Source organism: Chlorocebus sabaeus, chromosome 15 (assembly GCF_047675955.1).
Source record: "Chlorocebus sabaeus isolate Y175 chromosome 15, mChlSab1.0.hap1, whole genome shotgun sequence".
In the NCBI taxonomy this organism is placed as follows: Eukaryota; Metazoa; Chordata; class Mammalia; order Primates; family Cercopithecidae; genus Chlorocebus; species Chlorocebus sabaeus.
In genome coordinates this window covers 2,470,485-2,493,344 of record NC_132918.1, presented here as the reverse complement: position 1 = coordinate 2,493,344, position 22,860 = coordinate 2,470,485, and the positions used below count along the sequence as shown (strand labels likewise).

Here is a 22,860-nt window from a genome sequence, read left to right as displayed (position 1 = left end):
TAGCCAGGATGGTCTCAATCTGACCTCGTGATCCACCTGCCTTGGCCTCCCAAAGTGCTAGGATTACAAGCATGAGCCACCGCGCCCAGCCTGTATATTTTAAAGCTCTGTTACTGGGTAGGGTACATAAACATTTAGGATTGTTAAATCCTTTTGATAATGGACTCTTCTATTATGAAAAAATAATGTCCTGTGGGTTTATAACATATGTAAAAGTATGAGTAACAACATCAGAAGGGGAGAAATGGAAGATAACCTAGGCGTCTTATTTTTAAGCATAGTTTTCCCTTTGTTTCTGCATTAGATGATTGACCTGAAATGTCATTCAATTTAACTTACTCTCCATCCTCACCCCCGCACTTTAGTTATGAGGCAGTAGAAAGAAATGATCTGCCTCGTGGTTTTCTAGAAATATGAAAGTTGAGTCCTTAAGGCTACACAGAAGGAAAGTACCTCCCCAGGACTTCACCCTTCTCATCCGTTCAGCAGGCTTTTCGTCTGTCATATCTTCTCTGTTGAAATGGCCATTGACGAAGAGGAGGAAAGGGATTTTGTTGTGGATTGTTCGGGCACTTCCTTTGGGGTATATGGGGGATGAGTGTTACATTTGTGGTTTCTCACCTGCTGTTCTGATAGTGGATTTGTGGGAATTCAGGCTTCATTTGGACACCCCGTTAAAGCTTGCTCCTTCATGTTCTTGTTTCTTCCTAGGAGCCAGCACCACTCTTTGACCTCGCCATGCTTGCCTTAGATAGTCCAGAGAGTGGCTGGACAGAGGAAGATGGTCCCAAAGAAGGACTTGCTGAATACATTGTTGAGTTTCTGAAGAAGAAGGCCGAGATGCTTGCAGACTATTTCTCTTTGGAAATTGATGAGGTATGACAGCCATTCTTATACTTCTGTTGTATTCTTCAAATAAAATTTCCAGCTAGGCATGGTGGCTCATGCCTGTAATCCCAGCACTTTGGGAGGCTGAGGTGGGCAGATGAGTTGGGGTTAGGAGTTCAAGACCAGCTGGCCAACATGGTGAAACCCCGTCTCTACTAAAAAAATAGAAAAATTAGCCGGGCGTGGTGGCATCCAAGCTGCTTGGGAGGCTGAGGCAGGAGAATCACTTAAACCCAGGAGGCAGAAGTTGCAGTGAGCCGGAATTGCACCACTGCACTCCAGCCTAGGCGACAGAGCAAGACTGCGTCTCAAAAAAAAAAGTTCCAAGATCAGGACTAGGCCTCCCCTCAGAAGCAGCAAGTGACATATGTGACATCCTCTCCATTCCCTATTTGCATTTCTAGGTTACATAACTGTACTATTATCCATTCATGCCTACTTCTGTTCCCAGGGTGAAGGACCCAGACATGGAGAGTCGAATCCCTGCAGGCCATTGTAAATGAGATTATGCCATTTGCTCCCATTTCTTCTTACTCCTTGATCTTTGGGGCTCTCCATCTTGATGTGTTCTTTGGATCATGAACAGATCCAAAGAAAAGGTTGTTCTGCTGTGCTGTGTGTCAGGATGAAAAACTCTTTAAGTGTGTAGGTCTGTCCCCAGTGCCCAGCCCAATCAAGTAACATGGTCGCCCAGAGTGGCAGAGAGGAGGACAAGGCCTGGGAAAGCACTGGAGAAATGAGATTTGTTTAAACTATGACAGCGTTATTTCTTGTTCCCTTGTCCTGTCTTTTTCCTGCAAGCAGGAAGGGAACCTGATTGGATTACCCCTTCTGATTGACAACTATGTGCCCCCTTTGGAGGGACTGCCTATCTTCATTCTTCGACTAGCCACTGAGGTCAGTGATCAAGCAGATACTAAGCATTTCGGTACGTGCATGTGTGCTGGAGGGAAAGGGCACATGACCACCCTTTGATATGGAATGATAAAGATGATAAGGGTGGGACAGCTGAAGGCCTGCTCTCATCCTCACTAATATTCATCCCCAGCAATATTCAGCAGTCTCATTTATAGTTTTAATGCCTAAAATGTCATATTTAGTTTTTTAGCTTTAAGTAGTCTGTGATCTCCATTTAGAATGAAAATGTTTAAATTCATACCTATTTTGAGGTATTGAATTCTTTGGACCAGGTGAATTGGGATGAAGAAAAGGAATGTTTTGAAAGCCTCAGTAAAGAATGTGCTATGTTCTACTCCATCCGGAAGCAGTACATATCTGAGGAGTCGACCCTCTCAGGCCAGCAGGTACGTTGGTGATGCACATTGGCACCCAAGGACTAGGACAGGCCCTCATACAATCTTTAGGAAATGAAACTTGCCCATCTCTAAAATTTTGGGATTTCTTTATACCCAACAAGGTTCAAACACAATAGTCAGCTTTTATTCATGAGTTTTACTTCCATCTGCTGATGTAGAACATACCTCCAGAGTGACCTCAGAAATTGTCTAATGTGAAAGCACAAGCCATCACAGTGAGAAATAGGAGGTTGAGTTAGATTGTCTAAGGCTGGAGAGTCCATATACTCCCACTGTTAGCTCTGAAGTGTGTAGCCAGTCTTCAGATTCTGGGTCAGTCGCCCCTGTGTCTCTTAGCTTTTTGCCTTCTCTATCCAACCACTGCCCTGCCAGGAAAACAAGGCTCTATAATTCCTCTGACAGGTCAACTTGACACAAAAAGGGTGCCTGGATTCCTAATGTTCCATTGTCACTTTTCCCAGTCAGATGATAATGCTTTTAAAATCAACATATATTTGGGGGGAGGTTGGAGGGGAGAGTTGAAATATCCTAAGAATCAAAGGGTAGCCCACTTCAATCAGAGTATGACCCCTGATTGCTCACAGTCATCTCCTGAGCAGTGTGAGCCAGTTTCAGATGAGGAGGCCGAAGGCCGCTCGGGCATGCTCAAGGATTCCAAGTCTGTAGGTGGGAGGGCAGAGATTTAGTCCTGTTGGCCAAGCCTCTAGGGAGTTTCTCACTCCAGTGGAGAAGGCAACACACTTACCAAACTCTGTGGAAACTCTCTCATTTGATGTGTGGAAACTATCTCATTTGATTGGAAATTTTACCTCAGGCAAAGGAAGGACAGTTGAGAAAGAACATTTTCTTACAAATGAGACAGCAAAGGCTTAAACAAGAAGGAGAGGAATAATGAGGCAAAGTAATCCTCATTAATATTTTCATTCCTCCCCTGGGGATTAGAACTATTTTCAGACCCGATTTTCATGGTAAGTTAGGTACTTCCTACGGTTGCCATCCAAATATCAGTCAGGATCAGACATGATGTTAGCTCCTGCTACAATAAAACCATTTTCTCCCTGAATGAAAACAAAAGGTTCCACAGGAGACAGTCCCACAGAGTAGTGGCTTCTTTTCCCCCCTTAAAAACCTCATGTTGGCTGGACACAGTGGCTCACACCTGTAATCTCAGCATTTTAGGAGGCTGAGGTGGGAAGATGGCTTAAGCTCTGGAGTTTGAGGCTGTATTGAGCTATGATCACGCCACTGCCCTCCAGCCTGGGTGACAGAGCAAGACCTTGTCTCTAAATAAACAACAAAAAAAAAATCCTCTTGTGTTCAGGCCTGAGAGGTTGGTGCACAAGATTCACTTCAAAAGCCCTACATAACACCAAGTCTTTCCAGGCTCAGTGCACATCCCATCAGCCAGGACACCAGTATATGTTGGGATGCAAACAGGGAGGCTTATGACATCTAATGTGTTTTCCAGAGTGAAGTGCCTGGCTCCATTCCAAACTCCTGGAAGTGGACTGTGGAACACATTGTTTATAAAGCCTTGCGCTCACACATTCTGCCTCCTAAACATTTCACAGAAGATGGAAATATCCTGCAACTTGCTAACCTGCCTGATCTATACAAAGTCTTTGAGAGGTGTTAAATATGGTCATTTATGCACTGTGGGATGTGTTGTTCTTTCTCTGTATTCTGATACAAAGTGTTGTATCAAAGTGTGGTATACAAAGTGTACCAACGTAAGTGTTGGTAGCACTTAAGACTTACACTTGCCTTCTAGCTGGTAGCATTCCTTTATACACAGTGGATTAATTATAAATAAATAGTCAGCTGTATCCTAACATAATTTCTTATTTAATTTTATTATTTATATATTGTGTCAGTTCAGAGGCCAAAAAGAGCTCTTGAACATGTCGCAGGCTCTGACGGCGCTGACCATGGAGAAGGCTGGATTTGATCATCTAGTGTCTTCAGTAACCAAAGCTAATTATTAAGGAAAAAAACTTGAAGAAAGAAAATAGTCCTTACTTCATCTATAATGAGTTTTTGGATTTTGGGGTTTTTTCTTTTTTTTTTTTGAGACTGAGTCTTGCTCTGTTGCCCAGGCTGGAGTGCGGTGGCATGATCTTGGCTCACTGCAACCTCCGCTTCCCAGGTTCAAGCAATTCTCCTGCCTCAGCTTCCCAAGTAGCTGGGATTACAGGCACCTGCCACCATGCCCGGCTAATTTCACTATGCTGGCCAAGCTGGTCTCGAACTCCTGACCTCAGGCGATCCCCCTGCCTTGGCCTCCCAAAGTGCTGAGATTACAGGCATGAGCCACCACGGCCGGCAAAAGTATGAATTTTTAAGTTAGCCCACTTTGTTAATGACTATGAGTACTAATAGCTTAAGATAAAGAAGTTTCTAGGTAATCTTTTTTGAAGGATGATGTAAAAATATAAACTTAAACTGTGAGTGACAAAATAAGCTTCCTTAATAAATATTAGCCTACATTTAGAGAAATGATGCATTCAGCTCGGGAAGGAAGAATGTCTGTGGTTTGAAGGTCAAATCCAGATTCCAAGACTCAGTGAAGACAGTTCAGTGATAAAGAACAGACTACTCTCATCTTATGAAGAAACGGAGCAATTTCACTTGGAAAGACTAGGACGACAGAATGTTACACACACATTTATTGTGCCACAAAATAGGCAAGGTCAGTTTTGAACAATAAGAACTCCACAAAGTAGACCAGGACATCTCAGAAGTGAGGTTCCATGAGCCCAGGTGGGGCACAGGCTCAGTGACCTTTAGTGGAGAGGAATAGGGGGTTTTCTGAGCTTCAAGAGCTGGGCCACACAGTATGTTGGTTCTAGCTGGGAGGGAGTTCTAGAATAAACCTGCACTTTAGAACACCTTTCCACCCACCCCCAGCCACACAACTTGCTATTGAAAAGGTATAGGCTGAGGCACAATGGCTCATGCCTATAATCCCAATACTTTGGGAGGCTGAGGCAGGCAGATCAGTTGTGGTCAGGAGTTCAAGACCAGCCTGGGCAACATGGTGAAACCCTATCTCTAATAAAAATACAAATATTAGCAGGGTGTGGTGGTGGGCACCTGTAATCCCACCTACTTGGGAGGCTGAGGCAGGAGAATCAAGCTTGAACCCGGAAGGCAGAGGTTGCAGTGAGCCAAGATCATGCCACTACACTCCAGCAGGGGTGACAGCACGAGACTCTCTCTCAAAAAAAAAGAGGCCAGGCACAGTGGCCCATGCCTGTAATTCCAGCACTTTGGGAGGTCGAGGCAGGCGGATCACTTGAAGTCAGAAGTTCAAGACCAGCCTGGCCAACATGGCAAAACCCCGTCTCTACTAAAAATACAAAAATTAGTCGGGCGTGGTGGTGCACACCTGTAGTCCCAGCTACTCAGGAGGCTGAGGCAGGAGAATCACTTGAACCTGGGAGGCAGAGGTTGCAGTGAGCCGAGATCATGCCACTGCACTCCAGCCTGGGTCACTGAGTGAGAACTCTGTCTCAAAAAAAAAAAAGAAAAAAAAAGAAAATTTATAGAAAATCATCTCAGTTCAGGAGATTGGTATCCATATTTTTTAAATGGCTAATTAAAAAAGAAAGAAATATTAGAGATTTTATTCACTTTTGAATTACCCTTTTAAAGTCTACTTTTATTATCTTATGTGCCTTTAGTCACTAGATTTTCCCCAATATATTTTCTGTGTAAGCATTTTAAAGATACAATAATCATTTCAATAAAACCACCTGGGTACTAAGAGCAAAAGAGAAGCATAAATTCTGCAAAGTAATTGCACTTCATGATTTTAAAAAACCTCTTGGACAGGGTACCTCTAAAGATGAAACTAAAGTCTTTAAAAGTTCTACATTCCAGATTGTTTTTCCTCGAGAAGGAGACAAAAGAAGAGGGATGTGGTTGCCATGATTTGTTTTAAAGTCCCCTGTAACAAAATGAACATGTCAATAGCCAATTGTGGTTGGCAAAAGGGTGTATTTAATAGAATCTGCAGGCAGATTTCCGATCTGCCCACCCTGCCCTACCCTCCCCCTTTGGGTTTGTTTGAGGTTTCATTCCACAAATAAGCAGCAGATAAAATACTTTACAAGGTACAGCACAGTTGTATTGAAGAAAAAAGGACCCAACTCTTAAACTTTAAGAGTATTAGGTCTGGACTTCCCCTGCCCCATGCAATAAAGCGAGTTTTATATACACTCCCCCATATTTTTTTCTAACATTTTCTTATATAAATTTAAATATCTTACCAAAAAAAGGCTTTTTTCCTCCAAACATATAAATTTGAGTGAAACATAGATTCCCCACCCAAGAACTTGTTTCTTCACTAAAATACAAATGTCGTCTGATATTAAGGGTAAATGTCTTTTGACCACTGGAGATCACTGAAGTCTGAATTGCACCGTGGAGAAGGCACTTGTGTTTTCTGAGGTCTCCAGCAAGTATCTCAGTGAGCACTCATAGAATTGCTGTCTGTCCTCCAGAACCCGTGCCAAGGCCTCCGAGTGCCCAGTTACTGAGGCAGCTGGGGAAAAATGTTGAGTAAACATGATTCTACAATTACGGAGATAAAAAATAAAAACAGCATGGACTGGTTCTAGCCTAGAATCAAACTACAACAAAATCCAAAGTGTTCATTCATGAAGATTCAAACTGGCTTCATTCTCTCATAAATTATAAAATACAAAGGTGGCTGTTTTAATGACAAAACTCAAAACAGTACTAAAAGGGGTTTGTGTCAATGGACAAAAGTCAGTCCCTCTAGGTAGGGCCCCAAGGAGCATCACCCAGGTTGAAGGATGGTTTTCCTACTGCTGGGCCAAAAGTGCTGTCCTGTTGGCCTTCATCTTCTCCAGCCGCTTGGCCAGGTGGCTGTTGGTCATCTCCATCTCCTCAATCTTGTCCAGTGCTGTTCGTAACTGGAGACAGGGAGAAGGCAGTCACTACATGTGGTCAGAAACAACATCCAGTGCTACTCTATTTTCAACTTCCTGGGAAATGAAAGCACTGCGCAGGACCCACAGCCTCATTTTTTCTGTCAGAGGTGTTAAATGATGATACTGAGGATTGTTTGTTTGTTTTAATCACAGAAAGGACATATAGAAGTTGGAGAAATAGACCTGATCTGAAGCAGAAATAAAAACTATCTTTTTACTTATTATCTAATTGACCAAAACATAAAAGTAAATGGCAGTCACTATGCAGGTCAAAAACCAACACAAATTAGTTAAGTGACTCCACTGCTGTTTCCTTAAGTATCACATTTCTTACACAGCTAAGAATTTATTTCCAAAAGATTCTTTCTTTTTAGGAATGTATTCTCCAAGAAGCATATTAAAAGAAGTACCTCTCGTTGTAGCTTCCTTTTTTCTGCTTTCAGTTCATCTTCAACTTTCTCAGCATTCTCAGCAGCAGTTTTATATCTCAGAACCTGTCCCTCAAGCCGGCTAATCTGTAAGTATGAGAACATAGGCCTCTAGTACTAGGCACTAGAAGTCACCACTTTTGGTAGCCAAGATGGAAATACAATGTCATTATAAATGCAAAGTAATCTAACACTAACAAGTCCCCTAAGGGTGAGTCATAAGTCCTCTTAGAACTCAATTGCTATTTATAAAATCAAGAAATGTCCCCAGAGAGGATTACAGCTGTAGAGTCATTTTAGGGCCAATTTCCCATGCTAAGTTTTATTATGACCATATTGTTTAAGTGCCAAAGCAATACAGGAGGAGACTCACTAAATGGAAAAGTTCTTAGACTTTTTGGAATGTGTAAGGGATTTTGTTACAAATGATGATCTTGAATTCTCTTGAAATATCTACAAAGAACAATGACAGCTATAGTTTCCTATGTTTTTAGAGAAAACAGAAGGCTAAAATGCCCCAATAAGTGCTCTCTGCTGGCTTTTCTATTTTAATACAGAACTATTATTGATCCAACTGTAAAGGCAACCCAGGCACTCATGGGGTCGTTAGCCACTTAGATGCAGGAGGGACATTTAAATCACTTGGTACCATATAGAAGTACTTACACTTTGCTCCAAGGTGGTTATATCCTGTTCTGCTTTTGAAAGCTTAAATTTGTATTCGCTAATTTGTCTATTGGCATCTCCTAGAACAGAAGAAGACAATAAATTATCTTCACCTGTCAGAGATGACGGTATGAGCCATCAAGCAGTAGAGAGGACCATGCAATCTTAAGATTACAAAATACAGGGCTGGGTGCGGTGGCTCAACGCCTGTAATCCCAGCATTTTGGGAGGCCAAGGTGGGCGGATCACAAGGTCAAGAGATCGAGACCATCGTGGCCAACATGGTGAAACCCTGTCTCTACTAAAAATACAAAAATTAGCTGGGCGTGGTAGCACAGGCCTGTAGTCCTAGCTACTCGGGAGGCTGAGGCAGGAGAATTGCTTGAACCTGGGAGGCGGAGGTTGCAGTGAGCTCAGATCGTACCACTGCACTCCAGCCTGGTGACACAGTGAGACTCCACCGCGCCCCCCCCCCCCCCAAAAATTACAAAATACAAATGCACACACAACAACCATAGCATCTTCAGCAGCCCAGCTTCTGGACTATATACTACAAGATGCTCTAGCATATATGTTACTGCAGTATCCCTTGCAGCAAGAGTTACAAGAAAATTCATTCTTTACCCTATGATAAGTGTGAGCAGGGCTTGCAAAAGGAGCCCTGCCAATTCAGCAGCAGCCCCTACTAACCTTATGTGTGACCTTGTGGAGCCTCCATGCCCATAGTACTGGGCCCTCTAATTCCCTGAACTAGGCCCCATACCTTCCCATCTCCCAGGCTTTACTTCTGCTATCCAATACTGTAAGGGTCCTTTTCTCCCACCTCTGACTTAAGTCTTAACCTTCAAGGACAATCTCAATTTTCACCTCTTTCATGACTCTCCTTAGTTAATTATAACTCCTTCCCTTGCTGTATTTTATTGGCATTTTTATGACATCTGTCATGCTTTTTAAACATCGTATATGTAAGGAAGGAGAGGGGCTCTGTCTTGGCCTTCCTAAATCTACCTCTGTACCTAGCCAAGTGCTCTGCACATAGTGTATGCCTAAATACATATATGTTGGAATAAATGCTGTTCAGTAACATGATAATGTGTTATGGGTAGAGCTATAAGTTATTAGATGAACATCTGACCTAGGAAGTAACTCACTTAAAATGAAAAGTTTAGAAATGATGGCAGGGGACTTTTAAAATCCCTGCAAGAATCCAAGTTTAGCAAAAATCAGTCTCTGGCATGATTAGAGTATTAAGATTTGCAAAAGATAAACCAAATCTAACATACCACAGTAAATATTCAGTTTATCTAACTTAAGAACTTTGCTACATTTCCACATGACCAAGGTTACAATTACTTATACAGTCTTCAATGTGAGAGGTTTTTCTTTTTCTTTTTCTTTTTTTGAGACGGAGTCTCGCTCTGTTGCCCAGGCTGGAGTGCAGTGGCGCGATCTCAGCTCACTGCAAGCTCTGTCTCCCGGGTTCATGCCATTCTCCTGCCTCGCCTCCCGAGTAGCTGGGACTACAGGCGCTCGCCACCACGCCCGGCTAATTTTTTGTATTTTTAGTAGAGACAGGGTTTCACCGTGTTAGCCAGGATGGTCTCGATCTCCTGACCTTGTGATCTGCCCACCTCAGCCTCCTAGAGTGGTGAGAGGTTTTTCTAATTGGACAATTACTGTCACCTTAAAAGGAACAGGGTTACCATCTCCCCAAAAGCCATATCTGGTGATCTGCCCACCTCAGCCTCCTAGAGTGGTGAGAGGTTTTTCTAATTGGACAATTACTGTCACCTTAAAAGGAACAGGGTTACCATCTCCCCAAAAGCCATATCTGGTAGTGAAAGAGAAGTATTCTTATTTCTGAGCTCTAAAACAAGCTTCAGGATCTTATTTTTAAATTGTTATCCTCAGCAATCTATTATCCAAATATACTGCTTCCTTCTCACTCTCCAAACCACCTTTCCCTTCCTGTTTTCAAAAGTTTAAGTCTCTTATCTCAGTAATTTCATGTGTGTTTTGAAATCCCATTCCAAAACACTCACATAATAGGCAAGGCATTGTCCAGAACCGAGAGTTGCTACACTCCTGGTCTTCTGGTCCAGGGGAGCTGCTTGCTTTTGTCTTTGCCAGCTTTCCCACAGTCCTGCAAAGCTCACTTGGTTCTACACCTCCTCCCTGGGTACTTTACCTTCTGCAAATACCAGCTATACTACACCTACCTACTCCAGGAAGTATTCACACATTAATGCAAGCCCATTCCCCCCTAAATCTGTTTCCTTTTAAATTTGCTGCTTCAGGACAATCTCTCAGATCTATCCCCTACCCTCTCTTTAAGAGTGCTGACAGCCACTGAACTGGTTCAGGCTCACCACTGTAGTAGCTTCCTGACTAGTCAGCCTGCCTCTTCCCATGTCCTTGTTCTCATCTACCCCCAACACCAAAATGACATTCTTGAATAAAATATTCACCAGGAAATGTCACAAGTGTCCTAACTGATGTCCAACAGAAAAGATAATACCAATATCAAAAGTTAGTATTAATAAGCCTTAATCCAGAAAGCATTTTCTTTTTTTTGAAGAGACGGGTTTTCACCACATTGCCCAGGCTGGTCTCAAACTTCTGAGCTCAAGCAATCTACCACCTCGGCTTCTCCAAATGCTGGGATTATGGGCGTGGGTGACCACGCCTGGCCCCAGGAAGTCTTGGCAGCCCATCTCAGAAGGTTTAGATGAAAAGTCCATGGAATAAATAAGATTTTAATACTAGTTATCAGAAAAGTCACTCTTCTTATTGGAAAAATACAAATCTCCTCTGTCCCAGAATTACACATAATCACTAACAAAGGGTAACTACAAATTCCTGCTGAAATCTTCCTACTATGGGAATTAGTGTGACTACAGTGATCATTTTATCATGAGGTCAAAAGCAGAAAGTGAGAAAAACCGGAATAATCTGGGTAAAATGAATAGACTTTATTTTGTGGACTTATTTTAAATTTCATCTAATAAACTTGGATTAACAAAAATACTTCTAGGAAAATTCTGAAATTATGCAATTTAGTGTGAAGTAGTTCCAAATAGATTCCTCCAATATCCAAGATAAATTCCAGAGGAAAAACTTTAATGGGGAAGGGTGCTTGCTGTACGGGAGCTTAAAGATGACACATGGGTATGGAAAAGGACAGTGCCAGGTTGTCAAAAGGCATTTCACTATGTGCAAAAAGTTCCTAGAAATCACTTTACCCAGAAAGGAGCATCATCCCCTGAAGCACACAGGCTAGTGGAGCTTCTATTCAGCTATCTTACTGACTAGGACTGTTTTTCTGGACTAGCCAAGGACTAACCAATCTTTGTAGCATAGCTCTTCTTAAGAAAAGCGTATTACGGCCAGGCGCAGTGGCTTACGCCTGTAATCCCAGCAGTCTGGGAAGCTGAGACAGGTGGATCACCTGAGGCCAGGAGTTCGAGACCAGCCTGGTAAATATGGCAAAACTCCGTCTCTGCTAAAAACGTAAAAAATTAGCCAGGCACCAGGTGGCAGGTGCCTGTAATCCCAGCTACTCCAGAGGCTGAGGCAAGAGAATTACTAGAACCCAGGAGGCAGAGGCTGCAGTGAACCGAGATTGTGCCACTGCACTCCAACCTGGGTAACAGAGCAAGACTCCCGTCTCAAAAAAAAAAAAGAAAAGAAAAGAAAGAAAAGTACTACAAGACACCAGCAACCTGCTGACAAACCCACCCCTGGGACAGTCTATATACAGACTGGGATTGACCTGTCCCCTGGTACCTACTCTGCATTTCGATGAACTGCAAGTCTGAGCCATTCTGCAGTCCTGCCAGGTCACCCACTGTGCCATCATTCCTGGAGCATTTCTGTCGTTCCTCCTCTAACTGAAGCTTCAGTTTTCTAATCTGAAATGAAAATAAAGGTTCATCAGCAAGATCCAGTCTCTGAAACAAAGCCGATGCTTATTCTGTGGTCACATCATAGAACAAAGCAGATCCTTATCATATCAGCCACATTCATTCAGAACCTATTTTCTTGAGTGCCTAATAGGAGACACCCATTTGTCCTAGGTGCTAAAGATAAGCTATGAACAAACATTGAAAAGAGCGAGCCCCGGGACCAGGTGTCCCAATAAAAAATAGCCATATTTTAAATTTGTGTCTGCTTTATGGAACAGTACATCTTTGGAGTATTTTTTGTTACTTTTGTTTAAAATGGAAAATTCCAGCCAGGCACAGTGGCATGTACCTATATATCCGGCTACTTGGGAGGCTGAGGCATGAGGATCACATGAGCCCAGGAGTTCGAGACCAACCTGGGAAACATAGTGAGACCTCATCTCTAAAAAAATAAAACAAAACTATAAACAGTTAATTGATAGGGTATATTCAAGGGATTATTTCTTAAAATGGAAGATTCCATGAGCAGTTTTTTGTTGTTTACTTTTAGACATAGGTTAAATTTTCTGTATATAAAAATAATTGGGGCCAGGTGTGGTGGCTCACGCCTGTAATCCCAGCACTTTGGGAAGCCAAGGTGGGCGGATCACGAGGTCAAGAGTTCGAGACCATCCTGGCCAACATGGTGAAACCCCGTCTCTACTAAAAATACAAAAATTAGCTGGGCATGGTGGTTCATGCCTTTAGTCCCAGCTACTTGGGAGGCTGAGGCAGGAGAATCACTTGAACCCGGGAGGTGGAGGTTGCAGTGAGCAGAGATCACATCACTGCACTCCAGCCTGGTGACACAGTGAGACTCTGTTAATAATAATAATAATAATAATAATAATAATAATAATAATGAAGAAGAAGAAGAAGAAGAAGAAGAAGAAGAAGAAGAAGAAGAAGAAAGAAGAAGAAGAAAGAAGAAGAAGAAAGAAGAAAGAAGAAAGAAGAAAGAAGGAAGAAGAAGATATATAGAGATGACTCCCCAGTGGTCCTTAACTCCATCAACAGGGGTCAAAGGGAAGCCTCTGCACTAAGATTAAGTTTGCCACTCCCCAATGGGAAAGGGGTAAGCTCTATATTGGGACTAACTCTATACTTCCCAGACACTTCTGCCCTTTCAACACACAGGATCACCGTCATTAGCTGCCTTGAGAGAACCAGGACTGATCTCATTGTCTCCATCATTCCTATTTATGTGCATCTCGCAAAGGGTCATATTCTTCCTCTGCACTCTTCCTCACAAGGGTCTGTAGGACCACTAACCTTCATCTCCTAACCTTTCCCAATGCCTGAAACTTCTCCACTGTGCCCTCTAGAATTAACAGTCCATCATCAGCAAATGCCCTCTGTCCTCAGTCTTTTCTCTGAGCAGATGAGAACCCTCTCCCTTAAGAATCCTGCTGCTTCTGAAGCTCTCTCAAACACTGTTTTGTTTTGTTTTGTTTGTTTGAGACAGGGTCTCGCTCTGTGGCCCAGACTGGAGTGCAGTGGTGTGATCTCAGCTCACTGCAACCTCTGCCTCCTGGGTTCAAGTGATTCTCCTGCCTCAGCCTCCCAAGTAGCTGGGATTCCAGGTGCATGCCACCACACCTGACTAATTTTTGTTATTTTTAGTAGATGGGGTTTCGTCATGTTGGCCAGGCTGGTCTTGAACTCCTGACCTCAAGTCATCCGCCCACCTCGGCCTCCCCAAGTGCTGGGATTACAGACATGAGCCACCATGCCCGGCCCTTTTTTTTTGGTACTTCCACAGCCTCCTACTACTGAACCTAGAGATGGAATAGGTGTCCTCTTGCTTTCCTTGCTGGTATTTTCCCTACATCTTCCCTAAAAGTCCCAGGTCTTAATCTCATCTCTTCAAATTATATACACTAACTACTTATCATTGCCAAAATCCCATTCCTTCATCACCATTTATTAAATAGCTCCCAACTTGCACTCCCTCTAGACTATTCCTGTCTTAATTTTTGGCAATTTCAATGTATATCTAAGTAGAGGATCTCGCTGACAAATGATCTCTCGATTTCTGGTACACCTCCTCATACGGTGAAATGTGTTCCCCAGTGCTGAAGGTGGGGCCTGGTACACCTCCTCATACGGTGAAATGTGTTCCCCAGTGCTGAAGGTGGGGCCTGGTACACCTCCTCATACGGTGAAATGTGTTCCCCAGTGCTGAAGGTGGGGCCTGGTACACCTCCTCATACGGTGAAATGTGTTCCCCAGTGCTGAAGGTGGGGCCTGGTACACCTCCTCATACGGTGAAATGTGTTCCCCAGTGCTGAAGGTGGGGCCTGGTACACCTCCTCATACGGTGAAATGTGTTCCCCAGTGCTGAAGGTGGGGCCTGGTACACCTCCTCATACGGTGAAATGTGTTCCCCAGTGCTGAAGGTGGGGCCTCGTACACCTCCTCATACGGTGAAATGTATTCCCCAGTGCTGAAGGTGGGGCCTGGTAGGAGGTATCTGGGTCATGGGGCAGATCCCTCATGAATGGCTTTGCACCGTTCCCTTGGTGATGAGTGAGTTCTCGCTCTGGTAGTTCACACAAGATCTGGTTGTTTAAGAGTGTACATCACCTCCCCACTCACTCACTCTGGCTTCTGCTCTTGACATATGACATGCCTGCTCCCCCTTCACCTTCTACTGTGATTAGAAGTTTCCTGAGGCCAACTGGGCACGGTGGCTCATGCCTGTAATCCCAGCACTTTGGGAGGCCGAGGTGGGTGGATCACCTAAGGTCAGGAGTTCAAGACCAGCCTGGCCTGAGGCCTCAGGAAAATGAGCTCAGAAGCTGAGCAGATGCTGACACCATGCTTCCTGTACAGCTTGCAGAACTACAGCCAATTAAACCTCTTTTCTTTTACTTTTTTTTTTTTTTTGAGACAGTCTCACTCTGCCACCCAAGGCTGGAATGCAGCGGTGCAATCTTGGCTCACTGCAGCCTCCACCTCCCTTCTGCCTCAGCCTCCCAAGTAGCTGGGACTACAGGCACCCACCACCATACCCGGCTAATTTTTTTTTTTGTATATTTTTAGTAGAGTTGGGGTTTCACCATGTTGGCCAGGCTGGTCTCGACTCCTGACCTCAACCACCTGCCTCAGCCTCCAAAAGTGCTGGGATTACAGGCATGAGCTGCCACGCCCAGTCAAACCTCTTTTCTTTATAAATTACCCAGCCTCAGGTATTCCTTTATAGCCAAGCAAAAAATGGACTAACCCACCTCCCTTCCAAGGATCTTGCCATCTATCCCTTCTTGCTCTCAGCTACTCACTCCCACAATCATATACTGGATCTTATCATTAGACAATTGTAATCCCTACACAATTTAGTTCCATGTATCCTCTCTCTAACCACCATTCCTCATCTTTCTAGGTCTTTCTCTCTAGACTCAAATTCCAACAACCCTTCAACCACACTAGTACCACTAATCTACAGATTACATCATCTTTCTACTGTACCTTGATGTGTTCCTGAATATCTCCTGAATCCTCTTCATCCAGTTTAATTTCAAGGTCCATCATTATAATAATTTTCTTTCTTACTCCCTCACCTCTCCTGCCCCATTAATACTTTCCTGGTAAAATCTAGCGCTCTACTCACTCCATGCCTGCCCCTATGCAGCTGTAAGTAGCCAGAGAAACACGTAAATGCATTCACACAAACCTAACATATCATATAATACTGTTTATTGTCTGATGTCTTCCTACTAGAATGTCCCTCAGGCAGGAATTTTTTTCTAAACTAACTTATTCACTGAAATATCCCAGTGCCTAGAATAGTGCATGTTAAATAGTAGAATCTCACCCAACATTTGTTGAATGACTGAATAGGACTTCCAAAATAGAGAACACAGAATATGGGAGGGAAAAAAAATCAGTAACAAAATCATTCAAGAAATCTTCCCAGAACTAAAGAATGGGAGCTCCTAGAATTGACAGGGGCCCAGCATCACACATGAAAACTTCAAATCACATTGCTATCTTCAAATTACACCAGAACACTAGAGAGAAAGAGAATAGGATACAACCTTCTACAAAGAGGAGAAAAATAGATCACAAACCAGAAAAGATCAGAACTCAAAATGTTCATGAAAACTCAACAGCCATACTTGAAGTCACAGCACAATGAAGAAATGTCTTTTTAAAAAATCTTAAGGAGAACAATGGCAACTCAGGATTCTCCACCTAGCCAAACTATTTTAATCAAGTAAGAGGGTAGAATGAAGACATCTTCAGGCCTGCAAGGTCATGAAAAATTAACAATCCACAAACCCTCTTCTCAGGAAGCTACTGGAAGATGTACCAAAACTAGAAAATAAATAAGGAGAAAGACATGAGATACCAGAAAAAGGGAACCCAACCTAAATCACATGCAAAGAAAATCCCCAGATGCCAATGAAGGGTGACCACATCTATGTACCAAGAGACCAAGCCATTAGTTTAGAAAGGGACAAGTCAGATGCACCAAGATTCGACAAACTGGAACTGAAAGAATGCCAGATGCATCTGAAAATACTGAGTGGGTTTGGGGAGAGTCTGTGGTTAAATTGATGATAGAAAACCAAGCAAATACAAAGAAAAACTATAACATTAACTTAGAGGAAACTAATAGTTCCAAGGGAGATGATCCTAGAATGCAACCTGGCTCCACTGTGAGTAGAGTTTAGAGGGTCCTAATGACACAAGCAGACTGGAATTACACCGTTCCTTTATTAGGAGGATTTGGGAGTGGAAAATATGTATATGTGTGGCAGGGACAAAGGATGAAAAACAGCTAAACCCTCATCTTCCATAAAAGGATGTCAACATAGAATGCCTGAAGCAGAACAATCAAGATGCAATGCAAGTATGTTACACAGAGATACAAGGACAGTACCCAAGAATCAGCTAAAAGCATTTAACAGAAATGGTCAGGGGTGAGGACAGAGGAGCCAGGCCAGGGGATTGCTGTGTTCATAACAAACTTTGTAGAAAACCATATGACTCCTTAAACTATGTGTCCTTAAAAAAATGTTTTAAGAACAGAAAATAACAAAGAGGTAAAATATGAATTATCCTTCAAATCTCACTAGAGTACTGATGTTTGAAATAAGCATATTTCTTTTTAATGAACATTTCAATTAGCTAGTATTTTACCATGTAACTTCGTTAAAATTATTTTACACTCCATTAAGAATGCCTTTACCTGTGACAGTAGTTCTTCCTTCTCTCCAGCAAGTTTTCGTAGCCTTACATCTAAAACAAATGAAAAAGATCGTAAACTAAACATGTGATGATGTAGTATATAAACAATTAAAAATTTTTCAAACTCATAAACAGCTAATATTATCTGATAAATTACATTACTTACAGCTCTGAATATCTAAAGAAATAAAGGTGTTAATAGCATTACGGAAAAGTTCTTAACTCTCTAAAACGTATTTCCACACAACTGATACTTATCAGGGCACCAAATGCAACATTTGTTCCCCACAGCAGTGATTTGCCACTTAAAGACAAACTGAAGTACAAAGGAGGTCATTTCCTTGTTTCAAGCTTTCACTAGTAGACAACTCAAATGTCAAGTGTGCTCCCAAAGGCTGAGCCCTTAGCGGGAGAGATTCAAATATGTGAAAGAAGATGGGGTAAGAGCAGGACTGGGCAAAGGAAGCTGGAGGAGAGAAAAGAGAGGAGCACAATGCTGGAAGAAGCGAAGGCCCCAAAAGCTAGTAGGGAGGGAAGGGGGCCCACTCCAAGATGTCGGCAGCTGGGCCAGGTGCGGTGGTTCACGCCTGTAATCCCAGCACTTTGGGAGGCCTAGTTGGGTGGATCACTTGAGATGAGGAGTTTGAGACCAGCCTTGGCCAAAATCGTGAAACCACGTCTCCACTAAAAAAATACAAAAATTAACCGGGCATGGTGGCAGGCGCCTGTAATCCCAGCTACTCAGGAAGCCATATGAACCTGGGAGATAAGAGGTTGCGCGTTGCAGTGAGCTGAGATCGCGCCACTGCAATCCTGCCTAGGCGACCAAGTGAGACTCTGCCTCAAAAAAAAAAAAAAAAAAAAAAAAAAAAAAAAAAAAAAAAATGTGGGCATCCATGGGTGGATCTGCAGCTTGGTAGCAGCATCAGGGTTCACTCCTGGCCTATGGAGATTTGACTCTTCCCAAGCTTGCATTAAAATAGGCCCCTTCAGCTGAGGAGACACCATTGTTCACTTAAAAAAGCAGCTGACACCTGACTGACCACTACCCTCTGTAAATGATGAGGGTCACAGCCAAATACAGATTTTGGTTTCTTCTGCACCTTTCAAGCAGGTCTGCCTGCTAGGACCTGCAGACGAGGGAAACAACAGCAGGGAAACACCCTGGGCTGCCTATAGCCAGACTCTCGTTCCATTCTCCAGATCTCTCTTGCTCACCCAGCATCTTGCTTTATTCAAAGTGCCTTACAATCACATTTCTGGAATGCTCCACATTAGAGAATGTGCTAACTTTTAAAATGTTTTTCAGTTTGCTTTACACTTATATCTCTCACTCCTCTAAGAAGCTTACACATATATGAAAACAAGATGAAAAATGAAAAAAGATTGTTTTTTAAAAAATAAAAGTCAGCTAATGATACAGTATCTATCTGTGCCATTTTTCTTCCTCTAGAGTAGATTTCTTAGTGGGGTCAATAGATGGGCGACTTTGGTTTCGTGGAGAGAGGTGTCAGCAACTTTGTTTTTTCCTGGAGAGACGTGTCAGATTCTCAAAGGGTTAAATTTAAGAGGTTTAGACTTTAAGAGTCTGGGAAGCCCTGCTCTGGAAGTCATACTTCTCTCATATCTGTCTTTTTGGTCATCTGTTTCTTGGCTTAAGAAATGTGGTAGAAAAGAGGTACAGAACCCTGGGGTAAGTAGTGGAACATAAAACCAGATGTTCCAAGGATGAGAAACTTATAGCACACATGAGAAGTCTCCTGCTAGCCTACTGCTCCCCTAGCACAGGTATACTAGACTATCTCTTTGCAGAAAAGTTTGTAGTTAAGTAAAAAACAATGCGTATAGGCCCATAGTACTTCCATCCACGGGCCTTACAGTTACACTTATTGCCTTACAATGGCACAGATGCTGGTTTCCCAAGGCCAAGGATGTCTGAAGAAAATGGGCCAATGTGCCCAGATTCTTCTGGTTAAGTGTCTACTTGAGTCTCAGACAGCCCTTATGCTGTTTTTGTTTTCCAAGCTGGGATATGAAAAAGCAGAAAACCCAATAGGGTAACATTAATCCAAGTCAAGATAGCAACCAGTATCTTACCTAATGGCCCTTCTCCTGCTGACTCCAACACCTGAGCAGCTTCCTGAGACACAACAGTGATGGCTCCAGCCACTGGTTCATGACTGACATCACCATTGGGAGTGCCATCGGGGATTATAACTAAGCCATGTTTCTGCAAGGGGGGAAAAACCCATCATCACAAAAGGCCCATAAGGAAACAGTAAGCTCTGTGAGGTAACTGCAACAATACATGTTTGCTACAGGTAAAACCTGGTTAGAATCAGTTACATGGAATATAGCTCTATGGAAGAAATAGCTTAAACCTACCAAATCTGGATTAGGGAATAAACATTGTAGTTTGTATTTGGGCTAGGAAAGATGGCAGGATGAAAAGAAGGAAGACAGCGGGTAAAGCAGTGAGGGACCTGAACTCCAGGCTAATGCTAACATACCTCTCCCGTCTTCACTGTCTCCTGCAGGTCAGCCAGCTCCTCTCTGAGCATATCTCTCTCATTCCTAAGGCAGGCAATGTATTCTTTCTGTTTCTCTAGGGCCTGGTTTTAGGTAAGGTAGCAAGGGAAACAATGGCAGAGAAAAAGAGCAGGTGAAAGGTAGCAGAGAAGTACCTAATTCAAATAAGCAAAGATAAAAGCATAAAAAGCAAGGAAGCAGTCAAAAGATTGGAAACAAGCAGTCAGATATGGGAGGAAATACAGAGTTACATGGATATACATCTCCAGAAGAGAGTTCTCATAGAAACTGGTTCTCATGCATCAATTTGGCAAAACATGTTTAATCACATCAAGCAGGGAAATAAATCTTTCTTTTCCAGTCAATGAAAAAAAAATAAAACAGGAAAAGGAAGATGAAGAGAGCAGCCAGAGTAAAACAAAGCTTTCCTTACTGACTGCCTCAGTACATTTTTATTTGGTGAACAAAAAGAATCCCACATTTCATGTTTAACTAAACTAGTTTATTCAATAATACAGTTGAGTTTTTAAAAAAAAAAATAGTTCTGGAATAAAAATAACTATTATATGTAAGATATTTTAATTAAATATTGGCTGTAGATTGTTCTCCAAGTAGTGTGGCAAAATACTCAAATACCACTTAATTCAAAGTAGTTAACCTACAAAAGAATTCAAAGATCAACTTCTGACCATTTAATTAAATATAACTGAGACTCATTGGCTTTCTGTTATATTCCCAAAATGTGAAAAAACAAAACCCTGACAACATAAATACAGCCAAGCTATGGAGAGTCACAGAATATGGATTTCAGAATCAGGCTTTTGGGCCCTGGCACATACTCATCCTATGCCTCAGTTTCCTTACCTGAAAAACAGAAGGGATAATAGCACCCATCCCAAGGGCAGAGGCATAAATCAAGGTAAAGCATTGCCTGTAATGCCTAGATAGCAGGGACAGTTCAGGAGAAGCAGGTTGGTGATTTCATTTGTAAATTCCCTGCCATTCCCTTAATCTCACAACTGTCAGCTGAGGATGATGCAGAAGCAGGAACACACTTTGGTTATCGATGAAAAATAAAATCTACTATGAAAAAATAAAATCTATTGTAAAAGAAAATAACCCAGAATTAAAAATATACCCAAAGTAAGTAGTCTATGCAGGAATCTGATAACTGGCCTATTTGAAAAAGCCTTTCCCCACATATTTTTGTTCATATATTTAATGTCTTCTGTCAGCATTCCCATTAATCCAAGAAGTTAAACTACAACAGGTAACTTTCCTCTCAGTTCATGGGCTTTGGAAGTGGGACAGAGAATTGCTGAGAAATTGATAGCTGAATAGTTGGGCAATTTAAAAAATCATTATAATCCTATTTTGCAACCAAATAGGGATCAAGTAAATAAGGGATGATAGCAACTACCATTTGTACAGCACAAATTATATGGGAGGTACTATTTTATATAATTTCTCTCTCATACATTATTTTGTATTTGAAACCTCTACATACCCTGTGAGGTACCTGTATTATCCCCATTTAACACATCAGAAAATTGAGGCTCAGAGTGGTTATACTTTTTGCTCAAAGTCACATTAAGTGGCAAAATCAGAAAATGAATCTGGTTGTTTTTGTTTCCAAAGCCCTTAAATAGTTTTTTAAATATCACGGCCCTGTGGAGGATACATTAGATTCCCTTACTGTTAGCCCAGATGATGCTAGGAAAGGAGCCCATAGGGCAAATCCTACTCTTTACTTATCCAAACTGCCATGTCAGTATCTGACTTCTTTTCAACAATTTACAGTCAGACTATATGGTGTGTCTCAAGTCTGCCTGTGAATTGACAATGTGGGTTCAGCACCATCCAGCTAGTATTAACACTCCGTTACATTAATCATTAGTAATAAATGAAACATTGGGAAAACAAACCACAACAATACTTTCCCATGTGTTGAGTGTCGCTTTAGTCTTTATGGGTTAGGTGTTTTTGGTTACTGGTATCTGCATGCATAGTTATGTCATGTATCACCACATATAAGTAGGTAAATGATCACTGCCACACATGCTCTATATAAACAACACCACTGAATATAAAAGACCTCTGAGGAACAGGCCAGTTTGAAACTAGGAATTCTAGCAAATGATATACATGACATCTGCTCCTCTTCCACATCTTATTGCACTGGGTTTTATTTTTACCTTCGGACTTTTTAATTTCCTCTTCCCATAATTACAGATGGGAAAATAAAATACATCCTGTAAATTCACCCATTTCACCACAAAGTTTGAAGACTACTAAAATACCTTATAATTGGATCAAATGTATTCACGCTGGATCTAAAATCCTCCATATTACCTGACCATATAACCACTACCCTTGCGTTCGTGTACAACAATAGCTCCTAGAGTAGATTTTTTTTAGGGTAAAAAGTACATGCTTGTAGAGTTCAAAATAATTCTTTATCCCTGACCTAACCTCAAATCCTACCATCCAGAAGCCAAAAGGATGTGTATAATGGGCTGAACTTTTGGGCAAAGGGTTAATTCTCCACATAATTGTACTGGGGAACAAATATCTTTGGTCAGAATGGAAGTGAGTTTACGCTGGGCTATAGAGATATGCAAGTTCTTTGTATACGCCTATTCTATACATGGGCTCCTGGTGTTTAGAACCGCAGTGGAGCTAGAGGCAAGACCACTAATGAACTGAACTTTAACCTGGGAATAATGGACATATTTCTTCATTAAGTTACTAAATGTAAATCTTAAAAATGAAGCTAGAGACAAGTAGTTACTGTCCATACTGAAAATGTGTCTTTTAAAAGTCAAGGGAGGACCACTGCCCCTGTATTATGATAACAAATATTGGCAAGGACATGGAGAAACTGGAACCCTTGTTCACTAGTGGTGGGAATGTAAAATGGGACACCTGCTACAGAACA

The 22,860-nt window shown here is 42.1% G+C and overlaps 2 protein-coding genes across 18 annotated transcripts in view; one reads left to right on the top strand and one right to left on the bottom strand.

Annotated features, from left to right (window-relative positions):
* MLH1 (mutL homolog 1) overlaps positions 1–5,560 on the top strand; it is a 56,773-nt gene extending 51,213 nt beyond the window's left edge. For all 4 annotated transcript variants that reach the window (XM_007971804.3, XM_007971803.3, XM_007971805.3 and 1 more), the window contains exons 16-19: positions 712–876; positions 1,693–1,785; positions 2,079–2,192; positions 3,673–5,560. In XM_007971804.3, coding sequence (XP_007969995.1) covers positions 712–876; positions 1,693–1,785; positions 2,079–2,192; positions 3,673–3,840 — 540 coding nt within the window. In that variant the 3' untranslated portion in view covers positions 3,841–5,560. The remainder of the gene's footprint in view (positions 1–711; positions 877–1,692; positions 1,786–2,078; positions 2,193–3,672) is intronic.
* Positions 5,561–5,807: 247 nt separating this feature from the next.
* The window catches only part of LRRFIP2 (LRR binding FLII interacting protein 2), a 132,189-nt gene continuing 115,136 nt past the window's right edge, over positions 5,808–22,860 (bottom strand). For 13 of the 14 annotated variants that reach the window (XM_007971800.3, XM_007971801.3, XM_073023365.1 and 10 more), the window contains 6 exons: positions 19,491–19,623; positions 17,395–17,444; positions 12,047–12,167; positions 8,257–8,336; positions 7,573–7,677; positions 5,808–7,144 (listed from right to left, as the gene is read on the bottom strand). In XM_007971800.3, the coding sequence (XP_007969991.1) occupies positions 7,034–7,144; positions 7,573–7,677; positions 8,257–8,336; positions 12,047–12,167; positions 17,395–17,444; positions 19,491–19,623 (600 nt within the window). In that variant the 3' untranslated portion in view covers positions 5,808–7,033. Of the gene's footprint in view, positions 7,145–7,572; positions 7,678–8,256; positions 8,337–12,046; positions 12,168–17,394; positions 17,445–19,490; positions 19,624–19,903; positions 20,006–22,860 lie in introns of all 14 variants that reach the window. The other variant, XM_073023372.1, reaches the window with a different exon arrangement.